Genomic DNA, 11354 nt, shown 5'->3' with positions numbered 1-11354 from the left:
AAGAAAAGACTGAAATTTAAATGCTTAAATATATTTATTAATAGGATATTGAATATATAGAAGTATATATTTTAAAAACTTTATTATATATATACAATTATTTTTTTGTTAAAAAAGATCATGCTATCATGGATTATATTTTTTTCATCTGAAATATAAAAAAACATCAGAAATTATATGTTCTATAAATATCATTAATTTTTAATTTAAATTTTAAAATTCAGTTGGTAGTGCATGTAAAGAATAATCATGAATTCATGAATAATAAAAATATCATCATAACAAATTCAAATATTAAATTTCATAAAAAAAACATTACTTACTATATTTTAATTTGTTGTATCCTTTCCAAAATATATATTTTTATTCAGAAATCTGAAATCAATATAACTAAATATAATTTTTACTAACAATAAAAATATTTAATTTCTTAAAATATATAATTCAGTTGGTAGTGCATGTATTAAAAAATCATAAAATCATAAATAATAATTCATCATATAGACTTTTAAATTATACATTATAAATAAATACAATTAAAAATATATATTAATCAATTACTTACTTAATTCTTTCTTGCTATTATTCAATTAACTGTTATAAAATTTATATATTAATTATAGTAAGATCAAATGATATTAATTATATGAAATAATATAAATAATTTGATAAAATATTTAATTAAAATTCTCGTAAATATGAAAGATCGGATAATTAAAACATTATTATGTAATAATGAAGATTAATTATTAAAGATGTTTTTAGATTATAAAATTTCGAATCTAATAAGATTTTATGCTAAAATTAAAATATACACGTGTATTAATTTAATTTTTACACATTTTCAAAAATTAAACAGAAAAATTATACGATTATATTATATTTATTTTTCAATATTTTCATTTTCAGTTTTCTATTATTTTTTCAATCAATCACTACTTTTATTTTTAATAATATATAATTTATATAATTTTTAAATCTCGTTTCGAAACTTTCATCATTCACCAACTACAAAATATTCTAAAAGAACGAACAACGAATATTAAGTTTTCACTTTCTTTCGACTTCGGGTAAATTTTTATGTATGCGATAATTTTAGTTAATACTTTCTAAAAAATATTTTTTACAAATATAAAATAAATATTATGAAATTTATAATATAAATAAATATATAAAATATAATTTTGTATTTAAATTTATATTTTAGTTTTTTTAATCTCATTTAATTATCCAATTAAAAATGGTTACATTTCGTATTTATGATAGATATATTTATATATAAATACCTATCTAGTTTTTACCAATTTAATTTCAATAGTTGCAAATGTCAGTCTTACAAGTAGTTACTAGTGAGAATTGTATGTTGTTCAGGAAAGATATGGAGGTAATTGAAAAATATTCCAACATGATTTTAATAGAGTTGTAGCATTTTTTAAATTATCAATTAATATAATAACAATCGTTACAAAAAATGCAAAATTTAAGTTTAAGAAACTAAAATTATGCATGAAAACAACATTAAGTAATGTTATTGATATTTTACACTATCATAATTGTCGATTATAAACCGCTTAATATTCCAATTTACGTAAGTTTATTTTAAATTATATATCATAAAAATTAATTGATACATCCATTTAATGCATAATTTTTAAAAACTATGAATAGCCAAATCATTTTTAAAAAGTTGGTGTAATGATCATGAAAGTATTAAACAATTTATTTTGGATACTGAAATTTCTCAATAATTCTGATTTATTGACACAGGCGAAAGGAAAATAAAGATGACGGAAAGTTTAATAAATGAATGGTTAGTAGACTGTGCAGATGTCTCACCTTCTGAACTTCATACTTTTGCTACTACCTTATCACAAGATAACGAAATAGTCAGAGCTCTTTATGTACTTTTAGAAGAACGTAGTAAATATAGTCAGGTAATATATTTCTGAACAAAATTTAATTTTAATTAAATTTCTTTAATAAAATCTTATATATAAATTTTACTAATATATTTTTTAATATTAAAATAAAACTTAAATGAAATATCTTTTTATTAATTTGATATTTTATGCAAAAACATTTAAATATACATCATATTTTATTTATTAATATATCAATAATGTTCTATTCATTATAGTTGGTGGATACAGTATGTGATCAGTTATATAATTTTTATCGGTCTCGAGAAACAGAATTACAAAGATTTACCTTACAATTTTTACCAACATTAGTATATATTTATTTAAATTCTGCAGCTCATGGTGATATTAAGGTAAGACTGTGTAATTATTAAGACATTTAAATACAAATTTTATTTTATATTTTACATTTAGATTTGAAATTGATATATAAATATCAATGTTATATAAGAGAACAATTATAATTTAAATTAAAATTATAAAATAGATACTTTATTTAATTATAAAATAATTGTATTAAAGTGAAATATTTAATAAAGTATTTTCCAATTAATTATAATATTCCAAGATAGTTTTTTTTTAGAAGTTTTTTTTTAATTATTAATTTTATTTATTAAAATTAAAATTTTTTAAAGAATTTTATTAAAATTTTACATTCAGTATTTAATTATATTTATAAATATTGAAAAATACAATTCATAAATAAATTAATCAATGCAATAATAAAAAATTATTTGAAATATATATATAAATATATTGATATTATAGATTTTTATATTTAATAATATTTTTTAAACATTTTTTTTTTAAATAAAAATATGTTATTTCATATAATTATAATACATTCAAAAAATTTAGATAATTTTTAATGTAATTTTTAACAATTTAAAATTAAAATTTTTTAATTTAAAAATTAAAAAAACATTGGTCTAATCTATAAATTATATTTAAAAAAATATTATAATAATTACTTAAAAATTTAGAAAAAAAATTTAAATTCAATTATCTATTATATTATATAAATAAAAATATATTTGATTTATAATAGAATTATTTGATTCAATTAATTGATAATTTTTAGAATAGAATATTCATTAATATTTTTGTATTTTAAATATTTTATTAACGTAAATAAAAAAATATTAAAACAAATTACTATTTCTGTACATAAGAAATATATTATATATATTTTTTCAAATTTTTAATTTGATATTATTTCCTATTTTATAGAATTGTCGATCTGTAGAAACATTATTAATTGGTCTGTACAATTTGGAAATAGTAGATAAATCTGGTCAGCAGAAAACAATTTCTTTCAGACTACCGTCACTTGCTATGATATCCATATTTCATGAGGTATTTTAATTTCAATTTTTATTTTAATTAAAATAAATAATTGAATCTTACATAATATTATTATAATTATATAATTATTTTTTTATATAAAGCCTGCAAGTTTGGCACCTGCTTCTTTAACTGAGAGTGCAGTACGCAGATTTGAAGAATGTAATACAAAACTTGTTAGTTGGGGTCCATTGCAACAAGTTGAAACACTAAATGCTCAAAATAGATTAAAAGTAATGACTGCTCTTCTTTTTATTTATAATCAACAACTTGGTTATATAAGTAAATTTGCATTGGAGCAATTATGCAAAGTTGCTACTAAGTAAGATAAAATTGTTTTTTATATATTTATTAAATATATAATAATTATTTAAATAATTGTTGATAATTGTAAATAATAATTTTTTAAATAATTTATTATAGACTTGTCACTCAAGGATTTATGAAGCCAGGACACCATCAACGATCTTCATATGGAAGCGAGTCTAGTTTTGTTCCAAGGCTTTTACCGCGCATACCTATTTCCAGTCAATTTCTTCTTGAATTTCTACATGCTGTATACTTTGCTATGTGAGTAATTTAACTATATAATATAATTTATATAATCTGTATAATTTTTAATTTATAACATTTATAAAAATAATAAAAATATTTTATTAAAATTAATAATGGAATTATACAAAATTCATAAATAATAATAATAATAATTAATATATATTAACAGGTATAATGACTGTTGGTATTTAGGGACACAAGCAGTAGAAGATATTCATAATCGAGCATGTTATGAAACATATCCAGATGTTATGCTAGTTACAAATGCTATACGTAATTCTGCGACTACTGGATCATCAGGTATATTGATGTAACATAATCAGTAATAAAAAGCACATTATATTTAAAATATAATATTTAAAAATATTTAATAATATTTAATTATGTCAGGTCAACCTAATGATGGACCAATAGGCATTAGCGTTGCATTATCGCCGGCAACTGCAACTGCAACAGTATCTAAATCGATGATAACAAATGCTTCGTTTCGAACTAAAAAATTACCAGGTATATTTTTTTCTTTAAGATTTTTCATTTATTAAATTTTATATTATAATTGAGTAAATTAATATGCTCAGAAGTTTTATTTATATTAATTTCTTTTATTGTTCTTTTTTATTTTTAATATATATTTTAAGCACATATCTGAAAATTATTTTTATTCCCAATTATAAATATTTATATTAAACAGCATGTCATCAAATATTGTATAGCAATAAATTAGTATGCACTAAAATATGAATAATATGAATACTATATGAATAACATTAAAGAGATCTTAATTAAAAATCTAATTAAACAACAATTTTTTTGAATAAAAATTAAGAAAAAGAGTAATAAAAAAAAGAATAAATAAAGAGCAAAATATATACTATTATATATAGTATAGTATAATATAAGGTATTAATATATTCATAGAATAATTTTTGGAAGAGTGAATTCTAAAAATCAAAACAAATACAAAGTTTGTATAAAAATATCAGTTGAAAAATTATTTATTAAATTATAAATTATTGAAATTTGCGTTAGACAAAACAAAACAATAATAAAGTTCTTTTCATTATATTGCATTCTATTTTTGTCTTGTTTTTTTATGTCAATAATTTGCTTGATATCATTTTTTTTTATTTTAATTATTAGAGTCTCAAATGATGAGAAACGAAAAATAATATTTGTTTTTTTTTTTTTTTTGAGATTTATTGAAAATATTTATTCTTATATGAAATCTTCATACATCAAATTTTCTTTTATTTTCTCTTACTCAAAAACTTCCATATATCTTTTATAATTCAAAGATTTTGTTTCTTCCTTCAAGATTAAATTATTAAAGTTTGATTATATAGAATAAAAAGAGCATAAGTATGATAACGTAAATATATGTATAAATTTCGTGAAACGATTATAATTAATAATAATTCTAGTTATTTATAAATATATTTTAATTTATATTTTTAAATTGAAATAGATCAAAATTTACATCTAATAATATAAAAGTTTTAAAAGTTTATACATATACAAAATGATTTTCTTATAAGAAATTAATATTTCAAAGTCATGAAATATAATTTAATTATATTTCAAAAACAAATATTTACATAATAATATAACTTGAACAAATATATTTTATATATTGTTGAACTAAGCAAATATGCATTGCAAACATGTTGTCATTAGACGATCTGGATAAGAAGTTATTTGAAGATGCAATCCAATTTGAAAAACAACATCCAACAATATTTAATACTACAAAGCGATTTTCTTGGTATTGGAAAAACTCACTTCCAATTTCAAATAATGAAGATAACAAAATAAGAAATGTTAGTTCTTCTTCAATAGAATTTTCTAAACAAGAAAATGCATATAATCAAAATTTACTTATCAAATCTCCCAAACGAAACAAAGAGCATTTGAAGAAATATATATTTGAGAAAGATGAAGATCACAATATAAAAGTAAATCTTAAAATTAAAAAGGAATATAAAGAAAATGCTGATTTGATTTATGCTGATAATAAGATCGGATTTGGTTCGCATTTGTACAATGTATTGGAGGAACAATTTCTTGGTGAAATAATTCATGAATCGATGGAAAATTTATATCTGGATAAAAATAAATCAATTGGTTTTCATATGACTGCTGCTCTGTCAACAAATACATGGTACTAGTGATTCAGTTTCAGCACTTTAGAATCACTAAACATTATCTAAATTTCTTCAGCAAAACACGCGGCAAATTAGTTACACCATGTAACGTTATTTTAATTAGTAGTAATTTGTGCATTTATTAACAAATTCGTTTCAGAGGAACCACCATTTTAAAAAAAAAAAAAAATTCAGACATAAAATATAATGTATATTCAAACACACATGATGGAAAAGCTGCATGCAGTTTTGGCACATTTATTTTTATTGAAGATAGCGCATTTATAGTCCAGGTTTACCCTATAAATCCTTTACATTCCCATTTTATTTTTTCATTTTGATTTTTTACATTATATTATAATATTGAAATTAAAAATTATAAAAATTATTTGTTATTTTTAATTTATAACATGCATGGAACATTTCACTTATGGTTATATATTCATATTTTACAGATTTAAGCAGAATAATGTAAATATAAAAGCTTTATATCATTATACTTTGCTTTATATGAAGTGCTTAATTTTTTGCATTTTATATATATATATATATATATATATATATATATTTTTAGAATATATTTTTCTTAATATATTTTATAATAATATATTTTTATTTTTTTTTTTTTTTTGCTTAGATGATATACCGATTCAAGAAACAAAGGATGATTCTGGAGGAGAAGGTAAAAGTAATCTTGTATCAATCACAGAAGAAGAATTGATAGAGACAAATAGAGTTGGTTCAATAAGACAATCGAAGGATCAAAAGACTGCATCTAAAATTACAAATTTTCCAGTACTTGGAAAAAAACCGCGAGAAAAGGATAGTAAAGTAATTAAAAACATTAGTGCTCTTGAAAAGGAAAAAAAACTTGGATCTCAAGCAACTTCAAAGGAAAATATCAAAGGTAGTTCCTCAATGTTAAATAGTGAATCAACAGAAATTGATGGAAATATTAATGGATGTTCAATCAGGAAAAAAAATAATAGTGTAGAAAATAATTCAATTACAGTAGATAATAATGTTTCTTTGATGGATAGCGAACGTCTTACGTTGAGTGGAGATTTAGATAATATGGAAAATTCTATTACTTTAAGAACGCATAATGAAACTGAATCATTAACTTCATCTATTCAGATTAGCTCTGTTTAAGTTATTATAATTAAATTTTTAAAATGGAAATAACAAAACTAGTAGTGGATTACATTAAATTGCAATTGTTTCATATAATTTATTATTTAATATATATATCTATATATTTTTTCTTTTCTTATTTCTAATTTATATAAAATCTTTTATATATAATTTTATTAAAAGTTTTTGAGTTTCAAACAAATTAAAAACTCATTTAAAGTAATATTAATAAAACAATTTTTATGCATAGCTGATTCAAACGTAATCCATTACTATATTGATCTCTATATTTTATTTAAAAAAACTATTAAAAATATAATGGGAAAGGGAACAATAAACTAACATATATTTTTCTTTAATTATGTGAATTTTTATATAAAAGAATTTTGTTAATTGTTCTCATAATATATCTTTTAAGGAGGAATATCGAACTATCATAAAATATTTTTTGCATTTTTTGTATTTTGTTGCAGCCTAACAATTTAATGAATATTTTTTTCTTTTTTATTATATTTAAAAATTTAGATAATGTTTTGAACTAAGAAAAAGAACAATTATTGTCAAAAGTTATAGAAGTTTTTCTGATGTTCTTTTTTTTTTCTTTCTTTTTTTTTTTTTTTTTTGAGATAAATGTATAATGATTATGATAATTTTGAATCTAAAATTGTACATTCTTGGATTAGAAATTTAACATTATTATTATATTCTTTACATTTAGCAAAGTCACTTATTGCAGTAAATATGCTGAGATAAGGTATAAAATTCCATAATTTGGAACATCTATTATTATTATTATTATTATTATATTTCTTTGTTCAATCTTTTTCAATTTTTTGGCAATTGCACTCATACTCGTTTCTTTTTTATTATTTTATTTTTTTATCAAATTGATGAAGTTTATTTATAAATATCTTTATAAATTTATTGCCTTATTTCTTAATTTTTAATTATTTTTATATTAATTGATGTAAAAAACTTATAATTCTATGATATAATCATAATTCTTAATCACTATTTTTTATGAATAAATAATACATACACTTGCTTATGTATTGATACATATTCATATTGATTGCACAATTTAACGTTTTCAATGTTAAAACCTTTATGATTTAATATATAAAAAATAATTTTTATTTACTATTTATATTTCTGATTATTAAATAAATATTTATCCTCAAGTGAATGATATTAACTCCTTAATACTTCAATTTTTTTTTTTTACTAATTTTTCTTTAAAACATTAAAATATTAAATTTTTTTGTAACAAATTACAATTAATAATATAAATAGAAATCATAAATTTTTCATTAATTACATACTTTGATATAAGATATTATAATTTTCGAATTTATATATAGATCAATGACCTATAAAGAAATAAACAAATATAAAAAATGATGGAAATATTTACTATTTGCGATATCATATCGCGGGCTTAGTAATATAAGTACAAAGTTACATTATATACAACGTTCAAAATTTTACAAATTTATGATTTTTAAAATTTTTTTGTAGATCTTGTTTTTTAAAAATATTTTTAAAATATCAAATTAAAAAATTGAATTTTTTCAAACGATTATCCCTCCTTAAAATATGTCAATGGATCAATGGGTTTATATTTTTTTCAAATGTATTATTTTATAAGAAAGAGAATATTTGAAGATTTTAATTATTTAAAAATCTAGCCTAATATAAAAATAGCCTAATATAAAAAAAATTATGACTGAATTGATAATTTGATTATTTCAAAATATCAAAATGAAAAAACTTATATGTATTCTTTTTCAGAATTATGTTTAAAGTTCTTTTCTATTTTTTAATATTATGTTTTATTTAATATTGTTTTATTAATATTAATTTATTTAATAATTTGCTTAATTTAACAAAATATAAAATATTATATAGTAAACATGTTATGAATAATGTCTAATAATATAAATATCAATCATTTCATTCTACACTCTATAACAAAAAAATTGGCAATAGTTTCTTAGAATAAATTTATAGTTTTAAATATTAGATGCTATAAATGCTATAAAAAATGTAGAATATGACTGACTTGTCCTTTAGACAGTAAAAATAAAATTTAAAAAATCTTGCAATTTTTCTAATAATCATATTTTCTAACATCTTTATGTCTATCTATATAGAATTATCTATAAATTATGTTTAGATAAAAATATTTTTTCATAACTTTCTAAATGAGAAAATATTTTGAACTCATATGTGTTTATTGAACTTATATGTGTTTATGTAATGATTTTTATGAATTATATGTATAATTTTTTTTATAATACTACTATTAAGAATATTTTTAATTTACAGTAAAAAAACTACATAGAAAAAGATGAAACTAAATCTTTGTGATTCTGACAGTATTTTTGTTTATAAATATACACTGTGATAGAAAATATTTTTAAACAATTTTTTCAATTATTAATTGATTATTTATTGTTTTAATTGCAAAAACAATTTATAAATATAATTACTAAAGAAAATTATAATTAAAAATTATAAAAAAGTATGTAAATTTGTTCATAAAAAATTTGTACAAGTTTTCAAAAGATTAATACGTGGAATTGGTATTTGAAAAGACTGTACATTACATCACTTTATTATTTAGTCTAATAAAAATATAATTTGTTAAATAATCAGAGTGTTCAGTGCAATTATATGTATATTAATATCAAATCAAAAAAAAAAAAAAAAAAAGGACATGTAAAATATATTCACATAAAAATATATCTTCAAAGCAATCTTTATAATATTATGAAAACTTTTAAATGATTATAAATTCAGTCTATCAAAATATAAAAAATAAAAAAGGCTGATTTATATTATATTCTTTAAGAAGGATAAAATTTTGCATAGTACTATTATTTTCATAAAAATAAAAAATCATAATAATTATATAATTAAAAATAAATTTTTTTTTTATTTATTTATTATCAATATAAATGTATTATATTTGATCTCAAAATTTAATTTTTCTCATTCTTACTATTATAGAAATAAAAATGATATGTTATATTTTTTTTCAATAAAAAAGTTTTATTTTTTTTTTATATTATTAAAAAATATGTAAAATGCATTTTTTTAATATTGAAATTAATTAGTTAGTTTTTTAATTTTCTATAATCAATAAAATTTTAAAATGAAAATAAGTAAATAATAGCATAATATATGAAATAAAAATAAATTGGAAAAAATTATATTATTTAAATAAATAATTAAAATAAAAAAACCAAAATTTAATTTTCTATATCACTGCCATTTAATATAATTTAATTAATTAAATTATATTAACGATTTATGTTTATAAAATTTGATTGATTATATACATTATTATTTTTAAAATTATAAGTCTCTAGATGTGAAATACAAATGAACAAAAAATAATATGAATTATAAATATTAATAAATTGCATAGCAAAAATATCTATATAAAATATAATAAGTTAAATATTTCTTAAATTTATTGAAATACTTGTATAGTAAATAAAGAAAAAGAGGAATTAATAATATATGAAAAACAAAAATTTTATGTAAGTTTTCACAATTTGTCAAAGAATTGTTCTTTTCTGTATATTTAACAAATCTGTTAGGCTTGCATCTCTATCATATATATATATATATATATATATATATATATAAACAAACATATATACCTATAAGAACTCCTTGCATATAAAAAGAGAACAATATAATATGTGTATGTATTATGCATATGTATATAGTAGTATAAAACAATTATTAATGTACTTCTATAATATGAATTACTAATAATATTATCTTATATGTGCAAATTATATCATATTATGATAATTTATGTATATGCTGATATAAATATGTATATTATTAGATTCCCTAGTCTATGTACTATTTTCTGTACACTGAGATAGATCAAATGATATGTTTATACATCAAACTCTATAACATATAACTGTTTTCAATATACATACTCTGAAAATTACTCTTAATTACTCAAGAATGACTTATTAGAGAACATGTTATTTTAGTTTATAGCTACATGTTAGTATCTGTTACATTGTTAAAACTGTCAATATGTAAATAATACATAAACTTATTGCATAGGAAACTTTATTAATGCAATATTTAATTTTTATTGTATGTTTAATATAAAATTAACATTGTTATATTTTATAAATATAGAGCAAAATTAAAACAAAATGCACAAACATATTTTACTTTCTCATAACAATATATTTTTTTTAATTATTAAATATTAATTATTAAG

The 11354-nt window shown here is 18.5% G+C and overlaps 1 protein-coding gene and 1 long non-coding RNA gene across 5 annotated transcripts; one reads left to right on the top strand and one right to left on the bottom strand.

Annotated features, from left to right (window-relative positions):
• Positions 1-15: 15 nt before the first annotated feature.
• Positions 16-1348, bottom strand: LOC147656907 (uncharacterized). The gene is made up of 3 exons (XR_015293502.1): positions 566-1348; positions 324-375; positions 16-148 (listed from the first exon to the last, which is right to left on the bottom strand). It is a non-coding gene; the product is annotated as an uncharacterized LOC147656907 (long non-coding RNA).
• On the top strand, positions 976-7514 carry Hyccin (PI4KA lipid kinase complex subunit hyccin). 4 transcript variants are annotated; one of them, XM_086912865.1, is made up of 10 exons: positions 976-1384; positions 1768-1934; positions 2138-2272; positions 3150-3275; positions 3368-3585; positions 3687-3833; positions 3988-4118; positions 4209-4325; positions 5493-5976; positions 6597-6737. In XM_086912865.1, coding segments are annotated over exons 2-10 (1509 nt in total). In that variant the 5' UTR covers positions 976-1384; positions 1768-1784; the 3' UTR covers positions 6598-6737. The 4 variants fall into 4 exon arrangements, with proteins under 4 accessions (XP_086768991.1, XP_086768988.1, XP_086768990.1 ...); XM_086912862.1 differs by lacking the exon at positions 5493-5976 and having other exon boundaries at positions 6597-7514; XM_086912864.1 differs by lacking the exon at positions 6597-6737 and having other exon boundaries at positions 5493-6114.
• The last annotated feature ends 3840 nt before the right edge of the window (positions 7515-11354 follow it).

This window comes from Apis florea, unplaced genomic scaffold (assembly GCF_048593485.1).
Source record: "Apis florea isolate Af1SG1 unplaced genomic scaffold, ASM4859348v1 contig_3493_pilon, whole genome shotgun sequence".
In the NCBI taxonomy this organism is placed as follows: Eukaryota; Metazoa; Arthropoda; class Insecta; order Hymenoptera; family Apidae; genus Apis; species Apis florea.
Note: the sequence above shows the minus strand (reverse complement) of the source record. Positions and strands in the feature narration are given on the sequence as shown.

Excerpts from the sequence above, each read along its gene's own strand:
- Hyccin (XM_086912862.1), top strand. The coding sequence starts at position 1,785 with ATGACGGAAAGTTTAATAAATGAATGGTTAGTAGACTGTGCAGATGTC. Across the intron at positions 2,273-3,149 it reads CAGCTCATGGTGATATTAAG|AATTGTCGATCTGTAGAAAC; the intron begins GTAAGACTGTGT and ends CCTATTTTATAG. Across the intron at positions 3,834-3,987 it reads CATGCTGTATACTTTGCTAT|GTATAATGACTGTTGGTATT; the intron begins GTGAGTAATTTA and ends ATATATTAACAG.